At 45.8% G+C, this 21942-nt stretch overlaps 1 protein-coding gene across 1 annotated transcript in view; it reads left to right on the forward strand.

Moving 5' to 3' along the window:
- Positions 1 to 963: 963 nt before the first annotated feature.
- Positions 964 to 21942, forward strand: part of LOC311121026 (signal peptide, CUB and EGF-like domain-containing protein 3) — a gene marked incomplete at both ends in the record, with an annotated part of 69486 nt that continues 48507 nt past the window's right edge. Inside the window, 4 exons of the mRNA XM_084195568.1 lie at positions 964 to 995; positions 2003 to 2125; positions 6226 to 6351; positions 19407 to 19541. Of these exons, the coding sequence (XP_084051694.1) occupies positions 964 to 995; positions 2003 to 2125; positions 6226 to 6351; positions 19407 to 19541 (416 nt within the window). The remainder of the gene's footprint in view (positions 996 to 2002; positions 2126 to 6225; positions 6352 to 19406; positions 19542 to 21942) is intronic.

The following is a 21942-nucleotide window of genomic DNA, read 5'->3' on the forward strand; positions in this document are numbered from 1 at the left end:
ACTGACACTCTTTTCAAACAGGATATTAATTAATCCCAAGGTGTGTTGCCTCAAATCATAAATGGTTGATTTTTGAAGGCATAAATTATACCACAGTTTATCTTGTTGTGTAAAGTATTGTATTGCGTCTTGTCTGAGATGTAACAATATATATTTTTAAAACAATGTATTAACAAACAAAGCATTATTTAGCAGTAAAACCAAGTGCACCTTCTGCAGACAGTTAATGATCCCGGATAGGAGCATTCATGTAAAGTGGAAATGTGAGATTCATTAGTTTTTGTTGTTAATGAATATTAATCACCAAAGAGCCTTAGAACCCTTAAACCTGACTAAAAGATGAATCTGTTTTTATGTGGAATGTTGCTTGCTTGACTATCGCAGAACCTTTACAAATGGTGGTTATCCTATTCATCCTTAAGGATAATCAGTGAGGAGAAAAGATCCAGCCTGTTTCTATCCCTGAGGATTCCCATTGTTACCACTTCATATAAATCAATGTGGAGAAATTAACAGCTTTAAGCCTTTGGGGCTTCTTGTATTGCAAATGCTTGTGTGAGACTGAGAAAAGTCTCCTACTAAGCTCCTGTAGTTAACATGGCTTGGGATGGGGACAGACAGTCTAACCAAACCATGCCAGATCTAGATGAAAACATTATTTTCTTATTTGTCTTCAAAAGGTCAAAAGTGTATGTAATAATAAATAATAATATGCCATTTAGCAGACGCTTTTATCCAAAGCGACTTACAGTCATGTGTGCATACATTTTTACGTATGGGTGGTCCCGGGGATCGAACCCACTACCCTGGCGTTACAAGCGCCATGCTCTACCAATTGAGCTACAGTTGGCCCTATGGACTTCCCTTGTACAGGAAAAAATAAAACGCTTCTCCAAGGATTATTGAGACCTGACCTCCAAAGAACAGCATGTGTTTTCTAATGTCATTGTCCTCTGTGGTCAGGCCCATGGAAGTGATGGCCTATGGCTCCCAGGGTAGATGCTAAGCTAACGGTGCTCAGATTTCAGGCAGTGTTCCCCTGGGATCAGTCCTTGGGGCCCCTGCAGAGAGAGGACTTGTGATAAGGGTTGATATTGGAAGCTGTGTGAACTTTGTTAAGCTTTTCCTACCCTGCGAAAGGGGGGGGGGGGTCATCCCAAACACCTGGGCTCTCTAACCGGGATCAGGTTGGATTAGGGAGGAGGGCACCATAGAGCCCACTCCGCCCCCACTCCACTCCCCAGTTACCTCTTTTAATAAAACCCATCATTTACCATATCTATGTGCATGATCTTTTATGAGAATATGTTATCAAGGATTGGGATCCTCTATTCATAAATATTTAAATTGATCTCAAACTAATATCCTATTTTTCCTGAGTTGATATTATTTCCTGATCACATCCCTGATTATATCTTTCTAGACTTCATTCTTCCCTCTAACTCTGGTCCATTACCATGGCAGAGGGCTATCTATCATATCATCCCAATGAAAACATTGGCTTCTTACTCAATTTCCTGACCCATGTATCAGAGGTACAGATTGTCCGAGCCAGCAGGCAGTCAAACAGAGGTTCATCACAGGTCAATCAATGATAGACTGTTTATTTACACATTATAGTAATTACTCAACTGCTTATTTATTGTTATGAAGCAATTGGTTCTTCAAAAACGCCTGAATTAACTGTTTATTTGAACCATGGTTTCCGAGAACTATTAAGCTGTCAAACATACCACAGTGTAGTGGGGTTTATTGAGCTGAGTTGTTTTGTCTTTATCAAGTGTGACTGCTTGTATTCTCATGGTGGTCTGTCTGTCTGTCTGACCAGGCACTTTACAGAGGTTGTGTAGCCACAGTGAACATCCTATATGGTGAATACCTTGTCAGATTGATGATTGACCCTCCTCCCATACTGTACATTAGCCACCTGGGGATAGGAAACATTGTTAGTTGTTAATGTCCTTAGACCTCACTGTTCCCTCCATCTCTCCCTCTCTGTCAGATGTGGACGAGTGTGCAGAGCAAATTGACAACTGCAGCACCGATGCCATCTGCCAGAATACGCTCAAGTCATACAAATGCATCTGCAAGTCAGGCTACAAGGGGGATGGCAAGCACTGTGAAGGTAAGGTGTCAGAGACGCACCCATGCGCTCCCATGCGCACATACACACACACACACACACACACACACACACACACACACACACACACACACACACACTATGCTTTACATTTCTCATTGGCTTTAAATGACAGACTCACCTGAGAGAGAGGATAGAGATGCAGAGTGGACAGGTGTGAGAGAAAAAGACAGGTGCAGCCGACTGCTCTTCTGTGTCAAAGATGAAATGAAGCAGTACATTTCCTACACATGTTAGAGAAGAGAATTAAGATAGCGGATGAAACAGCAGCCAGAGGCCTCTGCCTGCCAAACGGTCAGAGATGTTTCCACAGCCCAGGGCTGCCTGTGACTCTGTCTATAGCCTGTCAGACACAACCCGTTTTTTTTTTAGCAGGGAGCGTTCAAAGCCTCTGGACTGTTATTTCCCTCCATTTTTATTAGTATTACTGCAGAACCAAATCACAATGTCATTTTTTCCCCCTTGCTATTATAATTCTTTAATTTATTTGACTGTGTTTTTCATTGCTCTTTTCCTTCAGGTTATAAGGTTTGCTTTTGAATTTAATGTAAAAAGGAAAATTAAAAAATGCCCAGTTGAAAGGCTAATCTAAGCTGAGGACAGAGTAGAGAGCTGATTCCTGACAGAGTATGTGCCTCTCTCTCTTCAATAGCACCTCATCTGTATAGACACCTCCAGGCCCATTAACAACATCAGTGTAGTTGATTGCCATGAGCTGCCTTCCTCTCTTATATTGAGTGGGTTAATAATCATATTAGTAATCATAGTAGGTAGAAGGCAGTGCAGTACAGTACAAGGCTGTTGGTCCTGCCCTGGTTTCTACACAGTGAGTTCTTATTGACTTTACCTGGTTTAAACTAAGGACAGGAGGAGTATGGCCTGAAATAAAATGTATGATCGTGATTTGGTTTTATTTTTTCATTTAAGTTTAATCTCTTTGCCAATCATTAGAGTTTACATTTCTGTATAAATTACTGTGATTATTGGTCTACTGTTAACGAAAGCATTGACTGTAATGTTTTTTCTTCTTCATTTTTATTACCTAATTTAAAGTACACTTTAATCAAAGAAAAACCTGATGTTTTCTGCTAAAGGGTAAGAAACCTGTATAAATTTAACCAGTGTAGGTTTCAACTCCAACCAAAAGCTGTGCAAGCGGAGCAGTAGATGCGATACTGTAGTGGTGTAGATATGGTGTTACTGAAACAAACACCTTAAACCTTGGCAAAGCATGGGCCAATGGCTTGTATATGCTGAGATGGAATTACAGCCTTTGCTATCATAACATTTGACGCGTAGGCCTTGTGCTTGTGGATGAAGAAGTGTGGAAATTGAGATATTAGGATAGCTGTTCAAATATACTGTCCCTGTGTTACTTTTCAGTTCATTCTGAAATTGTACACACTAGAGTACACACTGGTAGTATACACTATATGCCAGGCGATTAGGCCTGGCTGTCGCCGTTCCAATTAATTCCAAAGGTGTTCGATGAGGTTGAGGTCAGGGCTCTGTGCAGGCCAGTCAAGTTCTTCCACACCGATCTCGTCAAACCATTTCTGTATGGACCTCACTTTGTGCACAGGGGCATTTTTATGCTGAAACAGGAAAGGGCCTTCCCCAAACTGTTGCCACAAAGTTGGAAGCACAGAATCATCTAGAATGTAATTGTATGCTGTAGCGTTAAGATTTTCCTTTTTAAGGGGGGCCTAGCCCGAACCATGAAAAACAGCCCCAGACCATTATTCCTCCTCCACCTAACTTTATAGTTGGCACTATGCATTCGGACAGGTAGCGTTCTCCTGGTATCCGCTAAACCCAGATTCGTACATCGGATGCCAGATGGTGAAGCGTGATTCATCACTTCAGAGAGCGCATTTCCACTGCCCCAGAGTCCAATGGCGGCGAGCTTTACACCACTCCAGCTGACGCTTGGCATTGCGCATGGTGATCTTAGGCTTGTGTGCGGCTGCTCGGCCATGGAAACCCATTTCATGAAGCTCCCGACGAACAGTTGTTGTGTTGACACACACACACACACACACAGTCTTGCGTAGCTAACCTTGTCAGGACTTACAATTCAGTCCCATTCAAAATCCTATTTTCCCTAACCCGTAACCCTAACCCTAAACCTAATTCTAACCCTAACACTAATTATAACCTTAACCCTAAACCCCCTAGAAATAGCATTTGACCTTGTGGGGACCAACAAAATGTCCCCAGTTGGTCAAAGTATAGTTAAACACGTCTACACACACACACACACACACACACAGCCCTATAGGTAATGCTTGGATATATACTGCATTGTTTACTGCATGTTTTTGCCTGTTTCTCTGCATGTTTACCCATACAATAACACCAAGCTTGAGCATTCTGTATTCAACATTAAAATGCCATTATAAAATGTAAGCAGTCACAGACTGTTAAGCACAGGAACAGTATTTATACCCTGCTACTATAGGTCCTTAGAGTTCTGCTGAGAGATGAGAGAAATAAAGCAAAACAGGGAAAGAGAAGAATAATAAATATTCATGTTCTAGATGTGGTACTTGCTGATGGGTCCTGACTCACGGTGTGTGGAGGGAACTTTGGTCCTTAGAGTGGTCTCAGGTGACATGTTGCACTGAGACTCCTGTTGGCAGGCTGGCAGACATGAGGCTGGCAAACACACCTTGGCAGGGCACACCCTCTGTCTCAGGATGCCAGGGAGGTTGTCAGGGAGAGCAGGGAACAGGAAAGGCTGCCAGGCTTGTTCAGAACCATTCTATCCATTCAATCTAGTCTAGTCCATCAGCAGGGGAACCACTGCAGCTGCATCATGCCTCAGTGCCTCTTAGCAAAGTCCCCTGTCCAAGTCATCACATAGACCTCTCTCTCTCTCTCTCTCTCTCTCTCTCTCTCTCTCTCTCAATCTCTCTTTCTTTTAACCCCTAGAACATTATTTAGTTTTTATCTCACTGGTATTGCCCATGGAGTAAATCCACCTGTTTGATAGGAATTTGATGGTGCTGCATTCAATGTGAATGAGTCAAATTGGTCTGTAACAGACTGAATAGTGAACAGACTGAACAATGGAGTTGGGTGGATAGAATCATGTTGATCTTGAGAAATGACAGTGTTGTGAACAAGAGGGAGGAAGCCTCCACTCGTTGAGGGGATGAGATGCTCTTAGCCCAGGGTAGATGAGAGTGAGACTGGCATTCATGTCTCCTGTGTGACATCAGCAGCAGAACGTTGAGGTGACAGGCTGCTCTGGGAGTTAAAGGGAGAGTGCACTGGTCCAGGCTCAGCCCATTGCTGTCAAGTCAAATCAAGCACTGAGTAATCTGTACCAGGCAGCTGCAAAGAGGAGCTGAAGCACCCGGATTGTTGGCCCTAAATGGGCCAGAAAATAAGTATCTCTTTCTAGTTATCTTTCTCTGTTTGTCTTTCTCTCCCTCTGTCTATCTCTCTCTCTCACACTCTCTCTCCCTCTGTCTCTCTCTGTCTCTCTTTCACTCTCTCTCTGCCTCTCTCTCCTAACACCCATCATATCTCAGCTGTTATCTCCCTGTCTTCATGGACAAATTCACTTTCCCCATCCACAGTTACTGTACCCTCTCTGCCTGCCTCTAAAGGTTGAGTCAACTTGACTTACTGTGTCTGTGTGGCAGTATTTATAGTACATTACACATATCACACTCTTTTGGCACACCAGGTCTTGTTTCATACCCATTTACTCCCATCACACCCACTCACTGATTCATTCTATTCTCATCTTTAGTGTTAATGTATATTTCCTTTTTGTCTTCTGCTCTTGGATTTGTAGTGTTTATGCAGATTTCATGAGGGATACATGCACCAACGTTTCTGACCTGAATGCAAACAATTGTTGAAATAACATACTCCTTAAACATGTCTTACAAGTAGCAAAGTTTGTCATACCAATCTCTGTTTCATTTGACCAAGAACACCCTCTCAGGCTATATGCTGAGTCGAAACCTTGGGTGGTGGGGTGCAGGTCAGTCATTAACATCCCGTAGTCCTAACCCATAGGCCTTACTCATTTCATAACCTGTCCCTCTGTCTCTTCCTCCCTGCAGATTTAGACGAGTGTGCGAGTGAGTACAACGGTGGCTGTGTCCATGACTGCATCAACATCCCGGGGAACTACAGGTGCACATGCTATGACGGCTTCCGCCTGGCACACGACGGACACAACTGCCTTGGTGAGTGTGTGTGAGTGCGTCCTGGTGTGTGTTTTCTGATGAACAGATTTATGACCTTGTGTCCTTACAGTCACTTTGTTGGATAGCTCAAGGAGAGAACTATACTGAACAAAAATATAAACGCAACGTGTAAAGTGTTGGTCCCATGTTTCATGAGCTGAAATAAAAGATCCCAGAAATGTTCCATATGCACAAAAAGCTTATTTCTCTCAAATTTTGTGCACAAATTTGCCAAGATAATCCATCCAACTGACAGGTGTGGCATATCAAGAAGAGGATTAAACAGCATGATCATTACACAGGTGCACCTTGTGCTAGGGACAATAAAAGGCCACTCTAAAATGTACAGTTTTGTCACACAACACAATGCTACAGATGTCTCAAGTTTTGAGGGAGCGTACAATTGTCATGCTGACTGCAGGAATGTCCAACAGAGCTGTTGCCAGAATATTGAATGTTAATTTCTCAAACCATAAGCTGCCTCCAACATTGTTTTAGAGAATTTGGCAGTACGTCCAATCGGCCTCACAACCGCAGACCACGTGTAACCACACCAGCCCAGGACTTCCACATCCGGGATCGTCTAAGAAAGGGGGCCCACCCATGGCTGCGCCCCTGCCCAGTCATGTGAAATCCAAAGATTAGGGCCTAATTTATTTATTTCAAATGACTGTTTTTCTTCACTGAACTGTAACTCAGTAAAGTCTTTGAAATTGTTGCATGTTGCGTTTATATTTTTGTTCAGTATAAATTACTGTAGCACACATAAGGTCCCTGAGTAGGAAATGCCTGGTTTACTTGCACATGTCCAAGTCTTAAATATTGAATTTGACATAATTCATGTTGTTGCATGAATTTATCTCCCAGACTGGATGTCTATCATACCTCAAAAAAGGGCTTTGGGGCCGGGATCATTTATTTGTCAGGGCTAATGTGTGACTTTTAGACTACTACCACAGACAGAACAATGAGCCAGATATTTCACTGGATGCATAAATGTGAAGCATGCGGTTGGCGCTTCCACTCACTACCACTGTGACCGGCAGTGGGAGAACGCGCCAATAGTATCTCACTAGCTCGTGCTTGACTCTGCCTACTTTCTTGCTCGTTCTGCCCACTATGATTAATTTGCTCCCATTGAAAAGACAGGCTCTGGTCTACCTTGGGTTAGTTATAAAAATCTTTGCTACTACTGTAGTTCACTTCTTGCAAATGTTTCCTGGTCCCACATAGCAAGTAGACTATGCTCTCACAACTTCTGTTTTCCACATGCGAAAAAAGCCTGAATTTATGAAGAGCTTGACCCTGGGCTCAGCGCTCTGAGTGAGCTGTAAGTGGACCAGACTTTCTCATGGCTTAATATTACACCAGTGTGCCATTCATATTATCCCCTTGGAGCACACATTTACATTTTAGTAATTTAGCAGACGCTCTTATCCAGAGCGACTTACAGTAAGTGAGTGCATACATTTTTCATACTGGCCCCCCGTGGGAATCGAACCCACAACCCTGGTGTTGCAAGCGCCATGCTCTACCAACTGAGCTACAGGAGGCCATTTAACTTAAAAGGTTACAAAATTAAGGGAGTGTAATTCTGCTCACGTGCTAAACATAGCCACCCTCTCTCTCCCCCTCTATTCTTCTCTCCCTCTCTCCACAGTCTCCCACTCCCTCCCTCTCTCCCTCCCTCTACCATCTCTGCTCTCCCTCCTCTCCCTCTCCCACAGGCTCCCTCTCCCTGCTCCAAAACCCCAAGTCAAACCTGGCTTCTCCTCAGACAGAAACATTGATTTGAACCTCATCATGAAACATTTGAACCTTTGATGTTGTTTGTTGCTGTGTGTTGACCATGAATGAGAATAGCAACAAGTGTGATTTGGTATAACTACTCTAATCTGTCATAGACAGGTTATGTGTTGACAGATGTCTCTCTCTCTTCTCTGTGAATCATTGTCTCTTTCTGTATTATTGTTGGTTTACAAAATGCTTCATTGGTGTAGGATAGAGTGATTATGTGTTGGTGGTGAATTAAATCAGTGTGTTCTTTCTAACACACTAACATAAACAGTAGATAAACTATTTATCAGCACAACCTACAACTTTACTTATCAACATTGTATACATGCTGTGGGCTTGAAAAGTCAACAACTACTCATATATATTTATCATGCCCTTAAAGAACTGAAAGAGTCTTTCACTATTTTTCCTCTCTCTCTCTCTCTCTCTCTCTCTCTCTCTCTCTCTCTCTCTCTCTCTCTCTCTCTCTCTCTCTCTCTCGCTATCTCTCTCTCGCTATCTCTCTCCTAACTCAAAACAAGCAGGGTTATTTTCCAAGTCATTTAGCATGGCCCATTTATTTGTGTGTGGATAATTTGCTATGCTGTGGATGAGCTCATCCCTTGCATGCAGGTGTGTAACTGGAGTATCTGCGGTTGTGGGCCTGCTGCCTCTTCAGGCCATGCTTCCATCAATCCCTTTGATATATTTCCCTCTATCTTATCATCCATATACTTGTTTTATGTGCAGGCACACACACACACAAACACACACACACGCACACAATCACGCACACACACACACACACAGAGATGTACACACCCTTGCATACACGCACCCTTGCACATACTCACACACACACATAGTTCTGTATTCAATTGTTTGTTAGTGTGTGTGTGTTCATGTGAGGATGATTTGTTATGTGTGTATCATCCTATGAATCTTCCTGCCACGGTTCTACTTCAGTGTTCTTCACAGATGCCCTCTTGGCCAGCAGGCAGAGAAATCATCCAACTAACCCTGCTTTCTCTTCTCTCACACTCCCTCCCAGGTCTCAGCGTCTTTTCATGGATTTAGATGTATAAAGCTAGTCCTTGTCATTCTGCATTACACATGGTTTTACTGGTAATATGCCGTAGTTAGTCCCCCCACAGATGTGAATAACAAGTGGATGAATCATCATTGAATCATTTGAATCGTTTTACCTCCCATAGAGTCAGTGCAATAACACATTCAATGAACAGATGTATCTTTTTATTTGCACACATTGAACGATTAACAAAAGTAAAACGTAATTAGCGATAAATTATTTTGATAAACTATTTTGAGTTGGTAAGGCATGTATTGGTTCTGAAAAGGTTTCTAGCCCTTCGAGCACCACCTATTCTTTCCTAGCAATTACCCTGGCCTTGTGGGTTGGATGAGAGCTTGGAGGATTTGGAAAGAATACCGTCTTATACATACCCGCTCCAGAATGCTAAGAGATTCATCCTTACCACAGAAACAGGATAGGAAGAAGCATTGGTGGGGGTTTCATGTTCCCCCTTCGATAAGATTAGTTATATTGGCCTGTAACTGGAGTGGCTGTGCAGCTGCTGCCCAGAGGAGCTCAGACCTAATTGAGGCTCTGGGTAGTGGGTTGGAGAGCAGACTGACACCTGGACGGGACAGTGAGTGTAATCAGTGAGTGATTCACTCCTAGACCACCTGATCTGATCCTCCAAAGTTCACATAGAGCCAAGTCCCTTTCGCCTTTACCCACAGAAAATCTATTGTTTAACACCTGAAGTTGATGATTCACATGTTTGGGTTGGCTTTGATTCCCTCTCCTCTCCTCTCCTCTCCTCTCCTCTCCTCTCCTCTCCTCTCCTCTCCTCTCCTCTCCTCTCCTCTCCTCTCCTCTCCTCTCCTCTCCTCTCCTCTCCTCTCCTCTCCTCTCCTCTCCTCTCCTCTCCTCTCCTCTCCTCTCCTCTCCTCTCCTCTCCTCTCCTCTCCTCTCCTCTCCTCTGCTGTTGCCCTCTGTCACACGGCCCTGGCTCCTCTCCTCCTGTTGCCCTCTGTCACACTGCCCTGGCCTTAGCCAGCAGGGGTTGCTGTCTCTGCTAGTCAGGCCAGGGGCCGGGTTGGGCTAGGCAGGAGTTGCCAACGAGGCGTTCTTCTGGCCCCCACTGACCGGCCAGCACCACATGACTCCTGGTAATTGGCTCTAGCAGTGTTAATGATGTTGGGCGGCAGCGGCAGGCGGCGGAGCCCTACACACCTCACAAAGACATCAGGAAGTCAGGTGGAAGCAATGTGATGTCACAGCACAGTGAATCTGTGCATGTGGAGTAAGATGCCGCTGTCGGTCACTGTATAATTTACCTTATGGTGTGCTCTTGTAGTCACTGATGTCTTGAGATCTCTACGACGAGGTACACTGTAGTGAAGAAGTGAAGCGGAAACAATGTTATTATATTCTTTATGAGCTAAATTGCTTTTTTTTAAAGGCCTTTACTGAATTACCACACCTAGTTCATAATGATGTTGGGACAGAAGGAATATTTATGCTCTTAAAAAGTAGCCTATAGGCAGTGGTGTAAAGTACTTAAGTAAAAATACTTTAAAGTACTACTTAAGTAGTTTTTGGGGGTATCTGTACTTTACTTTACTATTTATATTTTTTACAACTTTTACTTTTACTTCACTACATTCCTAAAGAAAATTATGTACTTTTTACTCCATACATTTTCCCTAAGACCCAAAAGTGCTCGTTACATTTTGAATGCTTAGCAGGATAGGAAAATGGTCAAATTCACACACTTATCAAGAGAACATCCCTGGTCATCCCTTCTGCCTCTGATCTGTAAGACTCACTAAACACAAATGCTTCGTTTGTAAATTATGTTGAGTGAGTGTTGGAGTGTGCCCCTGGCTATTCATATACAGTATATTAAAAAAACAAGAAAATGGTGCCATCTGGTTTGCTTAATATAAGGATTTAAAAATGATTTATACTTTTACTTTTACTTTTGATACTTAAGTATATTTAAAACCAAATACTTTTAGATTTTTACTCAAGTAGTATTTTACTGTGTGACTTTCACGTTTGCTTGAGTCATTTTCTATTAAGGTATCTTTACTTTTACTCAAGTATGACAATTGGATACTTTTTCCACCACTGCCTATAGGGGAAAAAATGGATTTGAATTCAATTTGTTCACACACATTCGCATAACAATCAAAAGCAAATGCATGATGTCCATTATTCCCCACTAAGGTACAAATGTCCCCACATTTATGAGCTATGTGTTTTCTTTTATAAGGTCCTCTAGGTCCTCTAGACCCTAAATCATTCTTATCATTGGTACGGCCCATTGGAATTGCTCAAGTAGGGATATGTGATGCAAAAAACTGTATCATTAACATCTGTATAAATACACCCTGATGGATTTATAGCTACCAAACCACAAATGACATCTTTACTAACCTTTGGCCCCAGCAGAAAACCCTCTCTCTCTCTCTCGCTCTCTCTCTCTCTCTCTCTCTCTCTCTCTCTCTCTCTCTCTCTCTCTCTCTCTCTCTCTCTCTCTCTCTCTCTCTCTCTCTCTCTCTCTCTCTCTCTCTCACTCTCTCTCTCTCTGTAGGAGCAGTACCTCAGGTCTCAGACTCACATAGCTGTATTTAGTCAAGAGGGCACAATATCAATACCATTGCTTATAAAGCCTTTACGTTCAAATAACAATATGATTATCCTCAGTCATCTTCTGTCAGTGAAGAGCATGAACTATAGTCAAAGTATTCACTGTTCTTCTATTTCAACCTCAAACCAAAGCTGCATGAAATGTCCTTATTCTCTTATGTGATAATCCCATTCCCATGGCAACAGCCCTCTGACTAAGTGGAAAAGCTTTGTTTTCTCCACACTCTATTGTGACAGCTTTGAGTGATCGCTTGGTTGAGCCTGTACCTCTAATCCCCAGGGATCTTGCTCTAAGGCTGGCTAATCAAACTGCCAGGATTCAGCCTGATGTATTATTGACCAGGGGGCTGATGGGAAAGTGCAATCATCAGAGAGCCTCACGTTGATTCGCTCCATCCTCACTCTTTGAAGCACGCACCCTTTGATGCAACACTTTTAAGTGCATTTATTAAACTTTAAATGGTAGTGTGATAACCCCCCTCCCCCATCACCACCCCTCACTTGACTAGATCTTGACAGATAGTATTTGGACATTGTCACACCCTGGCTCTGGGACTCTATATTTTGAGCCAGGGTGTGTTCATTCTATGTGTTCATTTTCTATGTTGGGTATTCTAAGTTGTTCTATGTCTATGTTGGCCAGAGTGGCTCCCAATCAGAGGCAACGAGTGTCAGCTGTTGTGGGTTGTCTCTGATTGGGAGCCATATTTAAACTGTATGTTTTCCCTTGGGTGTTGTGGGTTTTTGTTCCGTGTCGGTATTGTTAACCGTGGACTTCACAAGTCGTGTTTTGTTTGATACTTTAATTAAATAAAGTCATGTTTGTTTCACACGCTGCGCCTTGGTCTACTCACTACTACGACGATCGTGACAGAAAAACCCACCATACAACGACCAAGCAGCGTGTCCAGGAACACACGCAGGAGGTGACGCTGGTGGATGTCCTCCTCGGTTGGGGGCAGATTACCGAGGAGGAGGCCGTCCGGTACCGGAGGGCTATGAAGGGGGAGACCCAGGCAGGAGAGGAGCAGCGGCGTCAGCAGTGCCATCGTCGGACGGACGAGAGGCACCCCCAATAATTTTTTAGGGGGGGGCACACGGCGTGGGCGACTGGGCAGCAGGAGGCTGCCACAGGGCGAAATAGGAGAAGAGGAGAGAAGGCCACCGGGTTACGGGAGCCATTGGCGAGAGGAGGGAAGGAAGTCGTAGAGGCACGGCGAGAGGTACTGAGGTGTATTGCCAGTCCGGTCCGGCCCGTTCCTGATCCCCGTTTAAAGCCAGTGGTGTGTGTTCCCAGTACGGTCCGGCCTGTCCCTGCTCCACGCACCAAGCCTACGGTGTGCGTCGCCAGCCCGGTCCGGCCTGTTCCTGCCACCCGCACCAAGTCTACGGTGCGCGTCGCCAGCCCGACCCGGCCTGTTCCTGCCACTCGCACCAAACCTACGGTGCGCGTCGACAGCCCAGCCCGGCCTGTTCCCGCTCCACGCACCAAGCCTACGGTGTGCGTCGACAGCCCAGCCCGGCCTGTTCCTGCTCCACGCACCAAACCTACGGTGTGCGTCGCCAGCCCTGTCCGGCCTGTCCCTGCTCCACGCACCAAGCCTACGGTGTGCGTCGACAGCCCAGCCCGGCCTGTCCCTGCTCCACGCACCAAGCCTACGGTGTGCGTCGCCAGCCCTGTCCGGCCTGTCCCTGCTCCACGCACCAAGCCTACGGTGTGCGTCGTCAGCCCTGCCCGGCCTGTTCCTGCTCCACGCACCAAACCTACGGTGTGCGTCGTCAGCCCAGCCCGGCCTGTCCCTGCTCCACGCACCAAGCCTACGGTGTGCGTCGCCAGTCCTGCCCGGCCTGTTCCTGCTCCACGCACCAAGCCTACGGTGTGCGTCGCCAGCCCAGCCCGGCCTGTTCCTGCTCCACGCACCAAGCCTACGGTGTGCGTCGCCAGCCCTGCCCGGCCTGTTCCTGCTCCACGCACCAAGCCTACGGTGTGCGTCGACAGCCCAGCCCGGCCTGTCCCTGCTCCACGCACCAAACCTACGGTGTGCGTCGCCAGCCCAGCCCGGCCTGTTCCTGCTCCACGCACCAAGCCTACGGTGTGCGTCGCCAGCCCTGCCCGGCCTGTCCCTGCTCCACGCATCAAGCCTACGGTGTGCGTCGACAGCCCAGCCCGGCCTGTCCCTGCTCCACGCACCAAGCCTACGGTGTGCGTCGTCAGCCTGGTCCAGCCCGTTCCTGCCACTCGCACCAAGCCAGGGGTACGAGTCGTCAGCCTGGTCCAGCCCGTTCCTGCCACTCGCACCAAGCCAGGGGTGCGAGTCGTCAGCCTGGTTCAGCCCGTTCCTGCTACTCGCACCAAGCCCGGGGTACGAGTCGTCAGCCTGGTAAGACCGGTCAGCTGCTCCACAACGGAGCGTAAGCAATCCGCTCCGTCAATGTCCAGTCCAGATCCAGCCAGCGGGGTCAGACCGGACCAGGGGCGCTACGGGGGAATTATGGAAGGGTGGTGGTCAAGGCCGGAGCCGGAGCCGCCTCCGAGGAGGAATGCCCACCCAGCCCTCCCCTGTTTGGGGTTTTGTTGAGGCGCGGTCGCAGTCCGCGCCTTTAGGGGGGGGTACTGTCACACCCTGGCTCTGGGACTCTATATGTTGAGCCAGGGTGTGTTCATTCTATGTGTTCATTTTCTATGTTGGGTATTCTAAGTTGTTCTATGTCTATGTTGGCCAGAGTGGCTCCCAATCAGAGGCAACGAGTGTCAGCTGTTGTGGGTTGTCTCTGATTGGGAGCCATATTTAAACTGTATGTTTTCCCTTGGGTGTTGTGGGTTTTTGTTCCGTGTCGGTATTGTTAACCGTGGACTTCACAAGTCGTGTTTTGTTTGATACTTTAATTAAATAAAGTCATGTTTGTTTCACACGCTGCGCCTTGGTCTACTCACTACTACGACGATCGTGACAGACATGAGGAGATTACTTTACCCTCACTGTTCCCCTATGGTCATCATGTGGGTCAAGCTGTTGGCTATTTGAGAGGGAGCCCAGATAATGATGCCCTGGTTAACCCCTCTACTCTCCTAGCATGGCTCAGAGGAAAGGCTATCACTCCTCTGGTTTGATCCAGGGGAAATCACAAAGTCTAGGCTCTCTAGGCGCTTAGTAATAAACCTCTTCTCCGCTCTCCTCCAACATCTCTCCATTGCAGATGCAGATACCCAGAGCCGTCTCATCAGATACTCTCCTCTCCTCAGCGTGTAATCAATTTGCTGTTGTTGTGACACGCCCAGATCAGGTTTGGGCATGGAGGCTTTCCACAGTCCAGGTAGGGGAGATGGAGGGTGGAGTGTGGAGTGAGGAGTTGTAAGGGAGGAGGAGGAGGAGTTGGGTTTGGTGTATTAGCTGGCTCTTGAAGAGGATATCAACACTCTCTCTCCCTCAGGATTGTTTGTCCCCATCCACCATGAAATTAACAATTCCAGCTGAGTTGACTGGCAGGGGGGAAACTCAAGCCTGGGATTGGGCTTTACGGATGTAAGCATCCAGCAGACAGCCAACCGTCAGGCAGGAGACGTCAGGGCCTCTCGTCTTCTTGGCACCAGCCTGTCCACCCCAAACACACATCCTGGGGTTTGTTTTTTAAATACTTCCAGACTTCTTTTGGAGGAACAGAGGAATACCATTTGGTATGACCAAAGCTCATTTTTCATTTATGGGATAACCATGTGAGACAGTGGGAGTTCAGGCTCTCTCTGTGTATATTTACCAAAAATCGTAACCTGAGTGACGAGTGCATCGTTTGAGGCTGGGTTTCAATCAAAGCAGCATTAGCTTTGTTTATATCGTGTTAGTATGACAACAAGCTGTTCCACTGAATTAGAATCAAATTGCAGCCTAAGCAAAGCCTTGTTTGTTTTTGTGTGTTGTAGTCACGCTAGTCAGGGTATAAATCAGCCTGATTAAAGTGACCTGAACATACAACACTATACATTGGCTTAACCTAAGGAAGTGCATTGACTAAGCAACACAAAGTATCTCTAGTCTAGTAGCACTCCCACTGTTCTGAGTTCAGTTTCTTACCCACCCACCTAACCGACAGAGAGCATGCGTGGGCTCAGACAACACATCAACTTGTGCATCCTTCTGCTGACGTGCCTGATTAGCGCTGAGTGTTTCTTTACACGTGGCCAGTGTCTGTGTGCACTGAGTGCTCCTCTCAGAGCGTCTCGGCTCGGTTCAAACCTGCCGCCGTGGTCACTGTTCAGTAAAGAGGGTGGAGAGAAGGAATTGTGTCATTGAACTCCAGCAGCAATGGAGAGGAAATCCTCTAATCCTGTTTAAAAGAGAAAGGATCTTGTTTTAATTTGGGACTAGCTCTCTATGTCCCTCCTCCCTCCCATCTACCGATGCTCAGCGAAGCCAAAGGGATGTTTATCCTCATAATGTCTCCTTCACCTACCGGAGCAGCTCAGGCAACACAGCATGCTGTTTGTGTGCTGCCTTCAGCCTGGCTCTGATTGCTGCCTTATTAGGGAGTGTGTGTTTCTTAAACCCCTGTAAATGAAAAGCACAAACAGGGTGAATGGCCGGCCTCGGTCTCACCTCCTCATGTCTCTGGGATGTCTGCTCTGGTCTGGACTACAAAGACATCTGTCTGTCTGCCACCCTGCCTGCCTTCCTGTCTGTCTGTCTGTGTCTGTCTGCCGGTTGGGTCTGTAGAAACACAAATCTTGGTCAGCACTAAGGAGGAGATACACATAGTTTTCAATTTTTCTCCTCAAAACTCCGGTGCTGGGTCAGCAATAAATGGCCATAGAGTCACTGAACCCTTTTAGAAAAAAGACGAGCGCGTCTCCAAAATACGGGTTGAGGAGTTTCTGTAACTCAACCGCCATGTTTACATGGCTGCAAAGGTCAGCACAAGGCCAAATGTTATATATACAGTCAAGGCTATCTAAGAAACCAGCGGACATGGCCTCCGCAAACACAACCAATCTCTTAATCTTCCCTTTCCCCCTCTCCTCCTTACAGCAAATCGAGGGATAGAATGGAGAGATGTCTAATTTTTCCAAACTGAGGCAGCCCTTTTGACTTCATTAAGACGTTATTCCATCCTCTACACATTTTTTTATTTTTACATTTTAAATCCAAATAAAATGAGCACTTCTCCTGGCCGTGCCAGAATCTCTTTCCGCTTGGAAATATTTGCTTTGAATGCCAGCCTTGCCCAGCACAAAACACAGGCAATTATTGGAGCTATTTAAACAGGAGAGATCTACTGACAGGCGATGCCTTATTTGGAGGGATGAAGGAATCAGGAAATGAAACCATCATTAATGTGCTGGGGGTTTGGAAAGATAATTCCTTTTTGAGGCTGACTGCGTATTTGGTGTGCATTTTTGCATGTGTCATGAGTGCATTTCTTTGTGTGTTTGTGTGTGTATATGTGTGTGCGCTCGTGCTTGTGTGTGAGCCCACTTGTGTTGGTGTGTGTATTTGGGCGTTTGGTGTTTGGCTTTACAGTTTATCTGTAAAGGTGCAGCTGCAGATTCCTTGCAGCTAAGCTGAAAGGTGTTACCCCTGCCGCTCTCCCTCTCTCTCACTGTGGAGAAAGACTCTGTCAAGTCAAAGCCAAAGCAGCTACACTGAGGCTGGGGTGGATTGCAGCTCTGCTCAAATGGAGCACACTCTGAAATGACTCCAACTTCTTTAACCTTCCTAGACCTTCCAGTCTGTCCTTATAACACTAACTTTATTTAGCATCTATTTTCAAGGCTGCAGGGACAGACACGTCACCTGGATGGCGATTGTGCTCAGGTTTTCCCAGTGGGCCTGAGTGACATGATGACATTGTTTTGAGAGGAGGGAGGCAACGGTGCTGATGGAGTGTGAGAACAGAGGACTAGACTTGTGGTCACACGCCACTAACCCACTTAGCTACCCCAGAGGTTTCTGTCTAGTTAGGTTCCACTTTGACATCACTCAGGAGTTTGAGGTGTGTGTGTGTTTGTGTGTGAAAGAGAGGAGGACAGAGTGAAGTTTCATTTCTAACTATGCTAGGCTGAGATTCCCCCAGAAAGGAAACTTCATCCAGAGGCCTTCTTAGACTGGACAAATAGACAGAAAATTAGTTTCGCATGACAGTTTATTAAAAAAAGCCTTGTGTATACAGCAGATTATTGATGTGTCGAGCATGGGGATGGATAGGGTTCCAGCGCTGTCCGTTGTCAGGGACAGAGCACAGGTCTCCAGGGGAGGAGGAGGCCTAGAGTCAAGGCACTGTCACGCAAAGGGAATGCTGGGCTGGCAAGTAACATGACTAACATCTAATGCCATAGACAGGTCCTTTCTTGGGAAAGAGATCTTCTGACCTCAATGGGACTTCCTGGTTAAATAAAGGTTAAATAAAAATATACTGTATGGAATATTGTATGACACTGTGCAAGACCTTCCATTTGAAAAGGTTTTCTAAGATTAGTGGATGGCCCCAAAGGTCCCTAATGTGATACTGTTAAGTATTTTTCCCCACCATAAGATGGTGGCTTGATGCTGTACATTTAAAAGAGCTTACACCTGGTTTCTCTATGGTCCAAACCCCATGTAGTTACCGGTGTGCTCTGACGTTTTTAACAAGTTGTTAATGAATAGATGTTGTCCTGTTACCACTGATTGGGTGTAGTCTCAGTTGGCTTCAGACAGAGAGTTCAGAACACCTTTAGTAATATCTTACATAGAGTAAGAGGCACAATGAAGTCTCAGTGGGATTAAATGCTATGTCAGCACCTACCATGTTAGAATCTACTCATTAGTCTACGGCGCAATGCCCTGTGGCAAAGCAAAGCCCCCGGAGATACCACTGTACAGACTGCTGCTGTGTGCTGCACTTCACTAGGATTCAAGTGGATCCCCTCCCTCTCCCCTCCCTCCCTCTCCCCTCCCTCTCCCCTCCCTCCCTCACCTTCCCCTCCCTTTCTTCTCCCTCTTTTCTCTCCTTCTCCTCCCTCCTCGATCCCCCCTCTCGTGGCATTCCTTCAGTGGAGGGGCTGACAGACGCTCGTCATCGACAGGTATTCTGCCCCAGGTGGATCAGGTTACCACAGTTGCCAGAGGAGTGTGCTGCTCAGGCTTAGTGCTGCACAGTTGGAGGCTTTCAAACCGTGAGCCCTCCGCTCCGTCTTCTGCCACGCAAGATAACTGTGAACTGAGACACCAACTCTTCAGACACCTTTAAACAACCCCCTCTTGCTTCTCTTGACTATGTCTCATATCTCCCCCACATTTTGTGACATCCGCAGTCTGCACTGCTGAAACCACTCCTCTGGTGATATGAATGTTATTTGGCTCGTAATTTTTCCGAAATTATTATGAACTCTTGTATTCTCCTGTGTCAACGCTTCCATGCCAACAATCTTGCATTTTGTTATGTTGCTGTTACAGTATATCATCATATCTTGTTTCATTCAGTAAAATCTAACTGACTGGTTGCAAAAAGTAACTGCAGAGTAGATCCCTTACTCCAATTGACCCTAGTGGTTTATTTCCATCTCCTCATTCCCATTTGTTTTCTATGATTGTAATGATTGTTCTCTCTTCCTGTTTCATTGCAGATGTGGATGAGTGTTCGGAGGGGAATGGTGGATGTCAACAGATCTGTGTCAACATGATGGGCAGCTACGAGTGCCGCTGCAGAGAAGGATTCTTCCTGAGCGACAACCAGCATACCTGCATCCAAAGGCCTAAAGGTTAGCCTTGCATCCTCAACACGCACATGCACGCACGCACGCACACACACACACACACACACACACACACACACACACACACACACACACACACACACACACACACACACACACATGCAGACAACACACACACACAAGCATTCCAGCGAAGGGACTGCTCCAGATTTATGGTGCAGGAAAGGATACCAATATGAGCTCATTAGTCCTGCTCTCTGACCTGAAGGTACCTAGTAAACTGCTGGGGTCATGACCTCATTATGGTCCCATTCAGGGGAAGTATCATTTACACTTCAGATGGTGCATTTTCATTAAGCCTTGTTTAAGCTTTACTACAAGTGAAAGGCTATAGGCTACCATCTCAAATGGCACCCTATTCCCTATATAGTGGATTACTTTTGAACAGGGCCCATAGGCCTGTGGTCAAAAGTAGTGCACTATTTAGGGAATAGGGGGCCATTTTGGATACATGGATACTGTAGCAATACTGCAGGCCTGCTGGTATGTCTTCTATGACTGATCTGATATGATAGGGAATCAAACCGGGTCTTTGACAGCAGGATCCGCCCTAACAGGCCTGCCCTGCAGCAAAGGTAAACAAAGGTAACAGTATGAGTGCTTAGAAAACACCTGAGCTGTGAGGAAAGCTGTGTGTTGTTATTTTCTGTCCTTTTGAAATTAGACTGATCTGATCTGGCAGAGTCTGACAGCTTTTTTGAAGCTTAACTGCCAGTGGTATGAATGGCCTTGGGGTGGCTGAGAGAAAAGAAAACTATTAAATATGTAGCCAGGAGCGGGAACAGCACTTGTTTATGTGATTGGGATGGATGTGTCAGAGAAGGGAAGGTGTGGAGCCAATCTTATCACAGAGATACCTGTAGATGAACAACAACAATGACTGCTCCCAATAACTTGACTGATAAGTACATTATCATGCTTTTAGTTTGGGTAGCATGTCAATTCATGAATACAAATATTATTTGACATCACCCTGACATCGAGATGGAGATGTTTTGTACTTTCATCAACCTGAATAAGGAAGCCCAAAGGTCTCTTTCACAAGAGAAACCTTAAATGCCATTTTACTCTATTCTTCAGTACTACTGAAACAGAAAAGCCTAGCCTCTATGATTTGAGTACAACAGTCTCTTGAGGTCTCAGGGAAGGTGAGGTCACAGTGAGGCAGATTATATCCACTTGCAGCCACTGTCTGCTCTCTGTCTGCTCTCTGTCTGCAGTGTGGGTGTGTGAGCCGTTACCCAAGTGCTTTCTCTTTCCTTCTCTGCTCTCCCTCCAATTTTTCGCTCGTGTCCACATCATGTAGCCTTTTGAATAGAGAGAAATAATAATGGCGTCTTTTTGTAGGCACTAACTCCGCCATGGTTCGTTGGACAAAGGGGAAAATGGGGAAAATGAATGGCGTTTTGAATGACACTGTGCAAGACCTTCCATTTTAAAAGGTTTTCTAAGATTAAATGAATGGCGTTTCTATAGGTTTTTTGGATAAACACCGAAAATAAGTTCTGTGGTAAACACAGGCTTAGGAGATCTTATAAGTTTTGTTCTATGACATAATCTTCATCAGCTTCATCAGTCATCTTTTGTGAATTTTGAAGAATTTATGTAATGATAAAAAGCACATAAAGGCTTCATAATTCATAAAGGTCATGTTAACTGACTGATATTATCTCATAGAACAAAACGTATAAGATCTCTTAAGCCTGTGTTAACCTCAGACCTTATTTTCGGCGTTTATTCCAAAACCCTATTCATTCCCCATGAATTTTTCCCATAGGGATGGCTGAACAAACCAGAGGTAACTTATTTCCGGGTTTTAGGACTACAAGCTAGCGAGCTGTATTGTCTTGGGGTCTGGGACAGTGACCAGTGATGTCACTACAGGATCTAGTTTCAGTCTCATGTAGCCTCAGAATAGAAAGCCAGGGATCTTGGAAGCCTGGTTTATGAGATCAATCTGGCCTAGTGAACTGTCCATGTTTATGTTTCATAAGAACAGTGTTATTTGAGTGTAGCAAATGACTGGATCGTGTGCTTCAAAGGGAAGGGTCTGTGTGCCTGCCTGCCTGCCTGCCTGCCTGTCTGTCTGTCTGTCTGTCTGTCTGTCTGTCTGTCTGTCTGTCTGTCTGTCTGTCTGTCTGCCTGTCTGTCTGTCTGCCTGCCTGCCTGCCTGCCTGTCTGTCTGTCTGTCTGTCTGTCTGTCTGTCTGTCTGTCTGTCTGTCTGTCTGTCTGTCTGTCAGAGACACATCCTCAGGACCAGGCAGATACCGCTGCCTAACCAGGCCCATTTCTCTCTCTCTCTCTCTCTCTCTCTCTCTCTCTCTCTCTCTCTCTCTCTCTCTCTCTCTCTCGCCCCCTCCTCTCTCTCTCTCTCTCTCGATGAAG

Source organism: Coregonus lavaretus (genome assembly GCF_964263955.1).
Source record: "Coregonus lavaretus genome assembly, contig: HAP1_SCAFFOLD_2685, whole genome shotgun sequence".
Classification (NCBI taxonomy): domain Eukaryota; kingdom Metazoa; phylum Chordata; class Actinopteri; order Salmoniformes; family Salmonidae; genus Coregonus; species Coregonus lavaretus.